Genomic DNA, 13,038 nt, shown 5'->3' with positions numbered 1-13,038 from the left:
TTGCCACTTCAGAACATTTAAGGCATTGCTAAACGCCTCCCTGCCCAGTTTTGGCTATTTGCAGCACCCCTGTGTGGCCATACATACTGATGCTTCTTTTAAAGGTCTGTTTTATTTTCTTTCTAACAGTTGCACCAGCAACAAACAAATAGAGGAGGGCACCACGAACCTCAAGATCTCTGACAAGGAAATGTGACAGATCAGATTGTACCGTCAGGAAGTCATGGTCAGACAGAGAAGGAAACAGTCTTTCCTAGCACCTGCTGAACAAGGTGCTTTTAACTAATGATGCAAGGGTTTCTTAGACCCAGCATAGCCAGTTTTTAATTCTCAAAATAGTTATTCGTTTTTTTAAAAAAATGTAAAAAGAAAAAAGAACAAGACAAATACAGAAAAAGGGGGGAAGGAAAAAATGACAGTTATAATAGTACAAAGACAACATCACAGATTCCAAGAATCTTGTCTCCAATGTAAAATTGCAAAACATTTTTGACCGCCTTAATAACCTTTATTCTTTTGCGTATAGCTTCTTATTTTTAAAATCTGTCTTATTGCTTTCTATATCTGTGTGTATGTGCGCACGTGCACATCTGGCAACCAAGTGCTTGCAGGCTGCGCACATGTCTCTGTTCAGTGCTGTTTTCCTGATTTGCACACCCAAAATGGAGGCTACTGATTAAAGCCAGTTATCTGTCCTGAGTCACACTGTCCAAAGAACAGGCGTCCAAAGAACAGGCGTCCAAAAAGCAACAGGAATGATACGATTCTGTGACATGTACCACTCCAAGCCCTGACAATATCTGGTACGTTAAAGGGTTTTGAAACAGTATTTATTATATAAAATTATTTTCCTTTGTTCTGAACTGTTCTGAACAAATTAATGTTATGCTGTGTGGTTTCCGGGCTGTATGGCCACACAGCACCCCAGTGATTCCGGCCGTGAAAGCCTTCGACGATAAATTAATGTTATGTTTAAAGGTAAAATACTTTGAAAAATTGCTTTAAGGAATTATCCCAAACTCTTTAAGGGCTTTTCTTCTAGGGTTCAAAGTACTGTTTAATATGTTATCTCAGTTTCATAGGGTAGTCGTGCTGGCCTGCAGCGGAAGGCCTACATTCAAACCCAGTAGCCCCTCAAAAACCAACAAGATTTTATTTATTTATTTATTTATTTTATTCGATTTTTATACCGCCCCATCCCCGGGGGGCTCTGGGCGGTGTACAGCATTTAACAGTGCAATTAGATAACATTTAAAAGCAGCGGTAAAAACTCCCAATACATTCACAAATTAAGCCCAAGATTAAATTTAGGTTAAGATTCAAGATATAAAAATATAAAATTATAAAGTTATAAAGTCATAAAATTTTGGGGCTATAAGCAGAGTCAGCAAAAAGTACCAAAGAGGGCAACCAAACTGATTAGGGGGCTGGAGCCCCTTCGGGCCCCGTCAGAGAAGGCTGAAGAGTCTGGAACTTTTCTGGTTAGAAAAGGGACCACTAGGGGAGAACGTGATGGAGGTTTATGAATTATGTCCAGGGTAGAGAGAACCGACAGAGAGAACTTTTTCTCCCTTTCCCAAAATGCTGGCACTCAAGCACAGCAGATTCAGGAAAGCCAAAAAGACACACTTCTGTATACATGGAGTAATTAAAACGTGAAATTTGCTGACAGGGGATGTAATAATGGTCCCATAGATGGTTTAGACAGATTCACAGAGGAAAGGGCTATCGGTGGCTATTAGTCATGGTGACTAAAGGGGACCTCCAAATTCAGGGGAAGTCAACCTTTGAACCCCAGTGCCAGGAGGTAACATCAGGGAAAGGCCTCAGCCTCTATGCCCGGCTGTTGGTCCCCAGAAGGAGCTGGTTGGCTACTGTGTGTTCGAGACAGGATGCTGGACTAGATGGACTTTGTTGATCAAGCAGGGCTCTTCTGAGGTTCATAGGGATGGAGATCACAGTCAGAAGGTGGGAGGGGTGTTGTAAAGAGTGCCTGGAAAGGATGCAAAGGTTGCTACAAATGCTCATTGCAATCAAAGGGGGAAAGTTTGTGTGGCAACAAATTAGCGTCAGTAGTGAGGTAAGAAACTGACATCCCTGTTCAGCCCTGAATTAGTGCATGGACTCAAGCTTCAAGGGGAGATTACAACAGGTGACTGCTGAACTTGAGCTCATTCACAAATTCAGAGCGTTGGACTCAGAGATCTGGCTGCTCACTTGTGTCTGCCGAAGGGAGCGTTGGCTCTCGTGGGGGGGGGCCCCCTCCGGGGCTGAGCGTTGGCTTGGCGCGCAGAAAGTTCCAGATCCAGTTAAAAGGGGCCACGCTGGAAGTGCCCCGAAAGCCCTCCCTTTGCCGGAGGCCCTGGAGAGCCGCTGCCAGTCTGAGGACATAATGCTGCTGACTTTGGAGCTCTGATTCAGTCCAAGGCAGCTTCCTGTGTTAGACGCCTGAACCCTGACTGGTTTCTAAGGTGCTCCTGGACTCAGATCTCCCTGACGTGGCTGCCCACTGGAGCACGAGAGCGCATGGATTTCCTTGGGCGAGGGGCTAGTGGGACCACGGATTCTCCCCTCTTGCTTGCAAATGTGCTCTTGCCAGCCAGCCCCCCCCCCCCCCATCTGACCACAGCCACATGGTGCCTGAAGAAATACAGCAGCTGCAAGAGAGCAGCACTCGGGGAAAGATGGGCCTCAGCACTACCATGGCCTTCCTTTTACCCTGTGGGCTCCAGTATGAGAACCACGTGACTTCAGGTGGCTGCTCTTCAGTTTCATGGAGCAGTCGACCACAGCTTTATGGGGCGATTTGAAGACAGCCTAGCGAGCACTAGGGGGCCCTGCGACCCCGACAGAAGGGACATGGCGTTGAGCATATCCTCCGCAGTCCACCTGGCAACACGTCATCCCCTCCCTGTCTGCTGCTCGAGTGATGCAACCACATGCCTTTGCCTCTCCCCCAGGGAGGGATGTTTGCAGCAGGGGCCAGGGGGACCCTGAGTCAAGTGGCAGCATGTGTTACATAACGCCGGGGGGGGGGGGAGAGGGCGGCCAAGGCCCCCCCCCCAGCGATGACGACGACGACGAACCTCCAGCAGCAGCAGCAGCAGCAGCCCCTGCAGAAGGGCCCCCTCCTCCTTCTCCCCTCCGGCCGCTTCGCTCACGGGGCTCCCCTGGACGCTTCCGCCTTGACGGCCAATCAAGCGGGAGGAGGAGAAGGAGGAGGAAGGGCGACGGCCCAATCCGCGCTCTGTCTTGCAGGGGGGCAGGAGGAGGGGGCAGCTGCTGGGTGGAGGCAGTTCGGCGCGCTCTGTCGGGCAAAGCAGCTAGGAAACTCCTTCCCCTCCTCGCCACACAACAGACGCCCTGCGAGGTAGATGGGGCTGAGAGAGTTCCGAGAGAAGCGGTCCGAGGTCACCCAACAGGCTTCACATGAAAGGACAAAGGGAACAAACCTAGTTCACCAGAGTAGAGTTCTCCACTCATGTGGTGGACCAGGAAATCAAATCCAGTTCTCCAGATGAGAGCCCACCGCTCTTAACCACCCAGGAGTATAGGGAATTAGGTCAGAGGAGGGGACTCCCAGCACCTGACAGATATCAGCGCCTGCTTCCTCCTCTGGCCCTGCTCCCCAGGACCATTGTGCACCTGCCCAGAAACACGGCCCGGTGCATCACTGGAGCCGTCAGGCCCTGTACAAGCGGAGCACCTTCTGGCAGGGCCTGGTGCAGATGATGTGCTTCCCTCTCCCAGGTCTGGCTGAGAGCCTGCCTCTGACCCAGGCTTTATTGCTCCAAAAAACCACCTATCCCCCTACCCCCAGTAAACTCTTTGTGTTCCCATCAGTATTATAGGCTTCCAGAGCTCGGTCACCTGTGTCACCCCAATTTTGGCTCTTACTTGCAAACCTTATTTTACCAAGTGGTAAAATTACCCTGAGCGTCTGTCTGTGGAACAGAGTTTTGTTTTCATGGTCTGTGCTTTTATGCTGGGCTGGAGTTTTGTGTTTTGCTTTGGTAATTCTGGATTTTAATTAACGTATTTAATTTTTAAAAATTGTCAGCTGCCTTAGGCAGAGAGGCACCATAACATTTTTCGAAATAAAAGAGACAGCGCTCCCGACGCAGTGCTTGTGTTAAAACATGACGACATGCTTGTCTGGGGATGCCACGTCTGCAGAGCAAGGGCTGAGCTCATTCAGGTTCTCTCCAGCAGCTGCTTCAAAGATTCTGGCCAGTCCCAACAACATCTGTGTTCTAATGAAAAAAGACAGGGTGGTTAGCATTGTATGGCTGCACAGAATCCCACCCATTTAGCTGAAGGAAAACTGTCACTTTGGCAAGGAAATGCAGAAAAACCCTTTTAACTCCTCTGAGTTAAGGCCCGATAGTCCTTTTTGGACACCTGCGGAAAATGTGGCAGATGATTCCAGTTGTGTTGGATGGGATAATTCGGGCTAATGGGTATGAACTACAGCAAAGGAGCAGGTTTTGACTACATTTGAAGAAGAACTTCCCAACAGAGAGGTGTGCTCAACCCTGGGGAGGCGGTGGATTCTTCACGAATCGACGGGGATACTCTAGGCATCGGCCCCATGCATGCCTCCCTTTCCCGGGACCAGAACTGCCCCCACCCAGCAGCTGCCACCTCCTCCTCCTCCTGCCCCCCTGCAAGCGACGGACCCACCGCCCCGCAGGACCAACCAGCCGAGCGCTCCTCCACTGTCAGCCCCTCCCCGTCCATCAGGCCCAGCGAGGGGGGGAGCGGGGAGGGGATAGGGAGGGCGGCCAGAGCCCCCCCCCCCCCAGCGACGACGACGACGACGACGACGAACCTCCAGCAGCAGCAGCAGCAGCCCCTGCAGAAGGGCCCCCTCCTCCTTCTCCCCTCCGGCCGCTTCGCTCACGGGGCTCCCCTGGACGCTTCCGCCTTGACGGCCAATCAAGCGGGAGGAGGAGGAGGAGGAAAACGACGGCCCAATCCGCGCTCTGTCTTGCAGGGGGGCAGGAGGAGGGGGCAGCTGCTGGGTGGGGGCAGTTCGGCGCGCTCTGTCGGGCGAAAGGCCGGGAGGCGACGGGGAGCCAATGCGAAGGCGGCGCCTGGGAAAGGCCGCTCTGGGCTCCATTGTCCAACCGGGCTGGCAGGTCAAAGAGGCTCGGGAAGTCAGCGGAAGCCCCTCCCCCCATAACATCCACCTGCCGTCTCGTCATTCACATCCCCCCCCCCCCTCTGCAAACACATAAGCACATTCACATTTGGAGGGGTGTGTGGTGGGTGGGTGCGTGGGTGGAGAATTGGGAGGTGGAGTCCTGAGCGGAAGAAGCCCAGAGAAGCCCCAAACGGGAGTCATTCACATCTCCCCTCTGGAAACACGGGGATAAGCGCTTGTAGTTTAGGACTTTGGCCACCGGAGTACACGAGAACCATGGCCATTATAAGGAGGGCAATGGCCGTTCTACCGATTGTTATACCGATGGCAACGTCCATTATAAGGAGGGTAATGGCCGTTATAACGATCGCTATAACGATGGCAATTGCCATTATAAACGGGCGATGGCTGTTATACCGATCGTTACAAGGATCGTTATAGCGATGGTGGTGTCCATGATAAGGGGCATTGGCCGTTATTGCAATGGACGTTCTAACGGGGGTCGGCTCAGGGGGATGTGCTCGGCTCTCCTGACCACTGTGGCGCTGATTCTGCTCAACTGCTGCAGCCCATCAGGAGGGGGGGGGGGGTTTCCCAGCCAGGCCAGGTGAGGCGGAAGTTTGGGGTGAAAAGCAGCTTGCTTGAGAGCGGGAGGGGGGGGGGGTGTCGTCCTAGAGTCCAGCCCCCCACGCAGCAGCCCTGTTCTTCGGGGCGGGAGAAGGGGGCTGCCCGCGGCGGTGCCGTTTTGTAAAGCTGCTGGGTGGGGGGAGGCGGAGGGCGGGGAGTTCTGGGCACGGGAAAGGGAGGCATGTGGCGCTGATCTTGTCCGCCCCTTTGCTCATTCCATAGGACCACGAGGAGGACAACGGGAGGAAGGCTCCTTGCTCCTGCTGCTGCTGCTGCTGCTCTCCGGGAGACCCCTGAGCCCGCCTGAGCAGGTGAGTGGACGCGTCCTGCCCTTTTCTCCGGCGGGGGCGGGCAAGGGGGGGGAACACCTCGGGACAGTCGTTGTGGGATGCATCCCAGCAGCGGCAAAGGAGGTCCTTGGGATGAATGTTGTGCTGGAGGAACCGGAGAAGGATGTGTGTGTGTGGGGGTGGGGGGGGTATGTTAAAACATACTAATAGCTCCAGCCATGGACTCATGGCTCCAGCTATGGACTTCCAATTGAAGCTAGGATGATTTCCAAAGGATTCTGAACCCTGTTTGAGAAATACTGCAAGTCTGGTTGCAAAAGCTGGCAGTTGAAGCACCCATTTCATTCGTTGAAAGCATTTCTATCCTGCCTTTCTGAAGCTCAAGAAGGTTGATGGTGAAATATTAAAATCACAATAATATTAAAATATTGAAATCATGAAAATATTAACATCGTAAATCAGCATTAGCTCTTTTGGTTGGGACCCTACTGCCCCTCATGCCTTTGGTGTGATATTCCTGCACACTCACACACACACCAAAAAAACCCTGTTGCTCATTCCTGCTCTGCAGCACTCTGCACTTTGTAGTTCTGCCTAGAGGGCGCTGTGGCTCAGTCCTAGTGGCTCCCTTGCCAGGAGAGGCTGTTGCTAGGAGACCGAAACGACTCGGCCTGCAAAAACAGGGAGGTATGACTGAGGGTGCTTTGGGGCAAAGGGGAAGTGCAGGAGGGAACGAGGTAGTTCAAATCGCAATATGGGCAATCCAAAGGCAAGATAAGAGCCTTGCTGGAAACATTTTAGTGTTATTACTTAGGAGAAAGTTGAGTATGATTGGTGGGGGTGGGGACACTCTGTCTGCCCGTCTTCAAGGTGTTGCTACATTGGCATTTCAAAATGTACAGAGAGATTATGTGGTTGGTATTTCAATAGTAAGGATTTGTATTTTTCAGAAGACACAGGTCTTGTAGTCTGCAGTAATGATGACACAGTGTTTTGCAAACTTTAGATAGACAGGATTTCATTCCAAATTTAAAATCCAAAATCCAAAAGGGAGCAGCAGTGGCGTAGTGGCTAAGAGCAGGTGCACTCTGATCTGGAGGAACCGGGGTTCGATTTCCTGCTCTGCCTGTCTGAGCTGTGGAGGCTTATCTGCGGAATTCAGATTAGCCTGTGCACTCCCACACACGCCAACTGGGTGACCTTGGCCTAGTCACAGCTTTTCGGAGCTCTCTCAGCCCCGCCTACCTCACAGGGTGCTTGTGAGGGGGGAAGGGCAAGGAGATTGTAAGCCCCTTTGAGTCTCCTACAGGAGAGAAAGGGGGGATATAAATTCAAACTCTTCTTCTTCTTCCTGTATCTGAAAAGGATGGACAGCGGGTTAAAATGAAAACTGTTCATCCCAGAGGATCTAATTTCCCCTCCCTCGTGTTTCTTCATGAATCGGAGTGTGGCCGCAATAGATAGCCTTTTCTGACGACTGATAATTTTGCAATCTTTCTGCATTGTGAGTGAGTGATGAGCCGGTCACACCCGAAGCAGAAACGCAGGAAAATTACCTGCCTCTGGTGGAGACTGAACAGAAGGTAAGCAGAGACAGGAAGCAACCTATTCTGTCAGTGGGCCATTTTGTTTCATAGGAGTTTTTAATTATTCAATCTGTTCCTCATGCCACATGAGCAGTTATCTCATGGCACATAGCTTGGTGATTCATATATAAGCAGCTAGCAAGCCTAGCATACTTGTGGTGATGGGGAAGAACCAAATGTGGGACAGAGAGAGAACATGATCATGAGGGATCTTTCCTACAGAGAATGAAACATGCTTAACAGAGAGATGTCCTTTTTCACATTCTGTGACAAGGCAGCTTCATGACAGGAAGAAGTTAGCATATGAAGGCATGAAAATGCCATGGTGAGGAAAGTTGCCCCTATGAGCTTCTGCTCTCTTCGTATTGATACACCTCTGAAGATACCAGCCACAGATGCAGGTGAAACGTTAGGAACAAGATCCACCAGACCACGGCCACACAGCCCGGAAAACCCACCAGAACCAACACAGAATCTCTGTCTCCTCTCAAAAGGACTGCCAGGTTAGGCTGTCAGAGGCTCATTACATATGTTCCTTTGCAAAACCACAGAGCTGTTGTGACTTGGTGGGAAAGCTATCAAGACTTACACTTGAGAAACAGAGAGAGATAGAGAGAAGGCTGATGCAAATTTGTGGCCTGGGGCAGAAGGTTAAAAGGCCAGCAGCTGTGAGATTGTAATACAAACTAAAGGTGAGGGAGGAAATAGGCAAAAGAGAACCAGTACATTTCATTGGAGAGGCTGAAGCTTAAATATTTTCTTAGCTTTGAAGCTCAGTCTGCCAGCGATTATCTCATAGCCTAACCTACATTTTAGGGTTGCTGCAAGGATGGAGGATACTTCTGGACTTCATACCTGGGGAACCACCTCCTCAAATATGTCCCCTGAATGTTTTAAGTTTCAGCATGCAAAATGTTCTAGTGGTCCCTGGTATGAAGATGGTCCCAGCTGTCCTTGACCAGGGCCAGAGCATTCTTGGCCATGGCCCTTGCCTGGCAGAATATTCTGTCTAAAGAGATCAGAGATCTGCAGGACCTTAGTCAGTTTTAGTGAACATATAAAACAGAGCTGTTCCACCAGCCTATGCCACTCTATGGCATTGAGGATAGTATTAGCTGTACCATCGCTATGGACCAGCTTCATATACTGTTTTCCAAGACTCTGGCTTACTGGTTGCCATCTGGGGTCCCCCTCCCATCCTGATTTTTATCATGGCTGGGTCCTACCACCAAAAGCTCTCCCATTTTTTGCCATCCCACACTGAGACATCTGATCTTTTAAATGTGGTAACACCTGTGCCATTAGAGGGGTTAAGGGTTTATTAGATGGTCTTTTGGCTTTTAAAAGACTTATATTATGTTATTTTAGAATGGATTTTTTTTACTGTACTTTACATTTATTATTAGCCACCCGCTGTGGTAGGGGGTGGGCGGGATATAAATTGAAAGAATTAAAAATAAATAAATGTATATCACCCTGAGTTTCTAGCAGGCAGAAGAGAGGCCTAAGTAAATAAATTATAGTGCTCAGTTAATGGGATCTACACCAGGGGTGTCCAACTCTGGCGCTTCAGATGTTCATGGACTACAATTCCCATCAGCTCCAATTGGCCATGCCAGCAGGGGCTGATGGGAATTGTAGTCCATGAACCTCTGAAGCGCCAGAGTTGGACACCCCTGGTCTACACATATTGATATGTGGTGTTTGATGCTGATATTTGGCAACTCTGTTCTGTGTAGCTTAGACTGAACATATCTTTGGGATAGGTCTCAGGCTTTGTCATATCACTTCTCCTGCCCTCCATTAGGTGCAACCATGCCGAAGAAGAAACGCAAAAGAGTTGCGCTGACTGAAGAAGAGCGACTGCTCATGATGCAGCAGAAGCAACTGGCTGAAGAGGAACTCAATAAAAAGAAGGAGGACATGCTGGCCCAGTTTCTAAAGGTACCATTGATTTATTTGCACCTAAGGAGACCATACCTCAAGGCAGGGAAGCGTGAAGATAAATATGCTTTGCTATGCTTCAGGGAGAGGAGTGAAAGAAATGGGCTACAAGAAACATGGTTTGGTGATTTTAAAATGGAGGAAAGAAATAATATGAAAAAAATATATGGATTTGTTCAGAATTAAGAACCAAGCCAGCTTTTCACTGTCTTGCCAGCTTTTATCCTTATTACATCCCCTGTTTTGCATAGCTTTTGTATGTGAAGGTCCAATGATTTCATTGTAACTTTTTTTTGTTGTTGATCAAGAAAAACACTCCTTTTTTTCATCAGCAGAAAAGCTAGTTGGATTCAACTTGTTGCACAGGGGCTTCTTTAAATAGAATTGCTTTAAAATGTGAGAGAGCAGGGTAAATTGTAGTGCCATGGAGTAACACTATAAAGTCAGGAGTGCACCACTAAAAACCTCCAAAGAAGGCGACTCCACCACACTCTGAGGTAGTGCATTTCACTGTCAAACAGCCCTTACTGTCAGGAAGTTTTTCCTGATGTTTAGGTGGAATCTCTTCACCTTGAACCCATTACTACTGGTCCTAGTCTCTCGAGCAGTAGAAAACAAGCTTGCTCCCTCACCAATATGACATCCCTTCAAATATCTAAACATGACTATCATGTCACCTCTTAACCTTCTCTTCACCAAACATACCCAGCTCCCTAAGTCTCTCCTCGTAGGGCTTGGATTCCAGACCTTTTACCATTTTGGTTGCCCTCATCTGCTGTCCCATCTAAAAGCATTCTCACTTGACTCTAACAAGGGGATAACATTTGTTGTTTCAGTGCAACAAATAGCTACAGCCTATAGCCTATAGACCAGACACACTGGGCACCTCAAAACCAGTAGTCTGTGCATTGCTGGCAGAGCAAGCCATCATCTGCAGTGTTCTGCTGTAATTATTTCATGTATATATGTTATTTAATTAATGCGATCATGTATATATGTTATTTAATTAATGCGATCAATTTTTGGTCTTCAGTGTTGATAGCTCATTCTCCCTGTTTTCTGGACTGCTGCCTGTTTCCTTTTCTTGCACTGCCTAGCCTGTGTGTACAGGTTGTCAGTGTAACTGTATGGCCTGCAATGCAGGACAAGCTGGCCAAGGAGGAGCATAACTGTGTTCTGAACATGAACAAGATCACCCTACAGTGGCGCACCGTGCTCCGTGAAGTCAAGGCCAGGGAGCTTCGCAAGGACATTGAGATACTGAGCCAGACCTTTGAGCGAGTGGTAGACTGCAAGGACAGCGTCATTAAGGTGAGCTCTGATCTCTAAAGGGGACTAGTAACCAACGCGTGGTTCTCTCAGAGCTCTGACAGAGATGAAAATTTTCTCCATAAAAGGAAAACCGTTGGCTCAAATAGCCTCAATCTGCCTCAGGGCCATGCAAGGAAGAGAGAGGGTGCTTCACTTTTCTGTCTCCTCTTGGTTTAGCTATGGAAACCATGCTCCCTGCTGCGTTTTTGCGTTTTTTCCCCCCTTTAAAGTGCTAATAATAAATCAGGAGCCTAGTTTCAAACAGCAGAAACAGGTTGAAGGGCGAGAACTCTCTCCCTCACCTTCATGGCTCAGAGGCAAAATTTTATGGAAATGAGACCTATTTATCATGTTCCTCTATCTGTTTGAAACAGCAGACTGCAAAAAAATTTTGTGCAGTTTCTAAGGGCTTGTTGCTGCCGTGTGATAGTGTGACAAGAAAGGTTAATGAACAAATAACAGACACAACTGCATAACAGGAAAAAGCTGTCCCTGCTTGGTACATTCTTGTGCAATGGCACCTAGCAGCTCTTTGTTTGCAGTCTCACTGCTGATAACTGAAGGTGCGAGTACCAGCAACTGAGTCAGAGTGGAGCATCAGAGCTGATCCACATAAGAATCATTTTGGAGGCAGAAGAAATGGGAGGCCTGGAAGTCTAACCAGAGGGACCTAGAACAAGGATATTGGGCTGGAAAACAAAGGAACTGGCATCCAGTGGTGGAGGGAGTGTGGGGAGCCAAGAGGCACTTAAAAAAATGTGACAGTTTCAATTAAAAGACTGACATCTGCCTGTCACCCTGATAAAAGACTGAGCTGACTTTGAAGCAGTTAATGCCAGGCCAGATCAACAGGAATGAATGGGTTGCTGGGGATGGGATGGAACCACACTAGAACTTGAAAGAATAATATTTTCCCACTCTGATAGTCATGTGGCATTCTCCTTCTTTTGTGTAACTCACTACAATGGGCAATAATAAGATCCAGGCTTTCTGATAGAATCCTGACTTTGGGGACCATACACTTTGGTTTGACACCTTGTCATGATATTGGCTTTATATTGATTAAATGTTATTTCTTAGCTTAATTGCAGAAATAAAATATATAACTGAATGACATATGCCCATATAATAATTCTATCACTGTGGGGACACCTCTCCAGTATATGTGTAACTCAACACAGATTGTACACACGCCACTTGGTGCTGGTGCTATTGAAATTGTGCAAAAGGGATACACACTTTAGTCCTCCATTTCAGTCCTCTGCTGTACTCATCAAGATATATGTTTGAGTATCCCTGAGATGCAAGGTAATGGGAGCTTTTCCTTTTGTGTGTGAGTGCACAATTGCGAGCATCTTTCATTTTTATCCAGAATTTGTCAGAAAATCAAGCAGTTTTGGAAGCTATACTTGTGATGATGCACAGAACAGAGAATTTTGCTTTCCAACAGGGTAGACCCATGAGATCTACAGTGTCATAAAAGCTCAGTATCAACCTTTCCAGCTGAAGAAAAAAGCCTTAAATGAGCAGGCAGTTGCCAGTAAACTGAGTTCTTCTTTGCACCAGACTGCCATTACTTTTCCATCCATCGCTTTTCTCTTTCCATCCCTACAGTCCCTTGCCAAGGACCTTGCCGAAGCAGAGGCACAATATGCACATGCCCTGCGGAGCCACTTGCACAGTGTAGATCAACTGTTGCAGCTGCAGCGCTGCCGCCTAGGCTATCTAGAGGAGGATTACCACACGGAGCTAGAGGCACTGCAGAAGGAGTTTGACACAGAGAGGTAGGAGGGAAGAAGGGGCAGTGTGTTGGGCTGGAAAGGACTATGGGCAGCAGGGCAAGTTATTTGGGGGGGGCAGGGCTCAAGCCCCCCCCCCCCCTCAGGATTTCCCAGAAGGGTTAGTACCCCACCCCTCAATTGTCTGGTGGTATCGTGAAGGTGTTCAGACTGTCAGGTTCTCCAGTTCAGTCGGTCCTATTTGTCTTTGTAGCAACTTAAGTTCTTGGGAGGCCCAGGACTAGTTTTGTTTATTTTTGTAAAGCTAAGAGCAGAAGGTGACCTTCAGTTAATAATATCGTCTGTGAAGAAACAAGAAAGAGCTTGAAAGAGGCAAGGGAAAGATCAATCCATCT

At 48.5% G+C, this 13,038-nt stretch overlaps 1 protein-coding gene and 1 long non-coding RNA gene across 6 annotated transcripts in view; one reads left to right on the top strand and one right to left on the bottom strand.

Moving 5' to 3' along the window:
- Window positions 1-13,038, top strand: part of CCDC65 (coiled-coil domain containing 65) — a 30,954-nt gene that overhangs the window by 6,373 nt on the left and 11,543 nt on the right. For 2 of the 5 annotated variants that reach the window (XM_048491486.1, XM_048491487.1), the window contains exons 2-5: window positions 5,996-6,084; window positions 9,457-9,593; window positions 10,737-10,904; window positions 12,519-12,688. In XM_048491486.1, coding sequence (XP_048347443.1) covers window positions 9,465-9,593; window positions 10,737-10,904; window positions 12,519-12,688 — 467 coding nt within the window. In that variant the 5' untranslated portion in view covers window positions 5,996-6,084; window positions 9,457-9,464. Of the gene's footprint in view, window positions 1-5,509; window positions 5,754-5,922; window positions 6,085-6,695; window positions 6,751-9,456; window positions 9,594-10,736; window positions 10,905-12,518; window positions 12,689-13,038 lie in introns of those variants that run through there. The other 3 variants (XM_048491485.1, XM_048491484.1, XM_048491488.1) reach the window with 3 other exon arrangements.
- On the bottom strand, window positions 4,004-4,878 carry LOC125429903. Its single transcript, XR_007244063.1, has 2 exons — window positions 4,832-4,878; window positions 4,004-4,253 (listed from the first exon to the last, which is right to left on the bottom strand). It is a non-coding gene; the product is annotated as an uncharacterized LOC125429903 (long non-coding RNA).

The sequence above is a fragment of the Sphaerodactylus townsendi genome, linkage group LG03 (assembly GCF_021028975.2).
Source record: "Sphaerodactylus townsendi isolate TG3544 linkage group LG03, MPM_Stown_v2.3, whole genome shotgun sequence".
Classification (NCBI taxonomy): Eukaryota; Metazoa; Chordata; class Lepidosauria; order Squamata; family Sphaerodactylidae; genus Sphaerodactylus; species Sphaerodactylus townsendi.
This window is presented reverse-complemented; position numbering and strand designations above follow the sequence as displayed.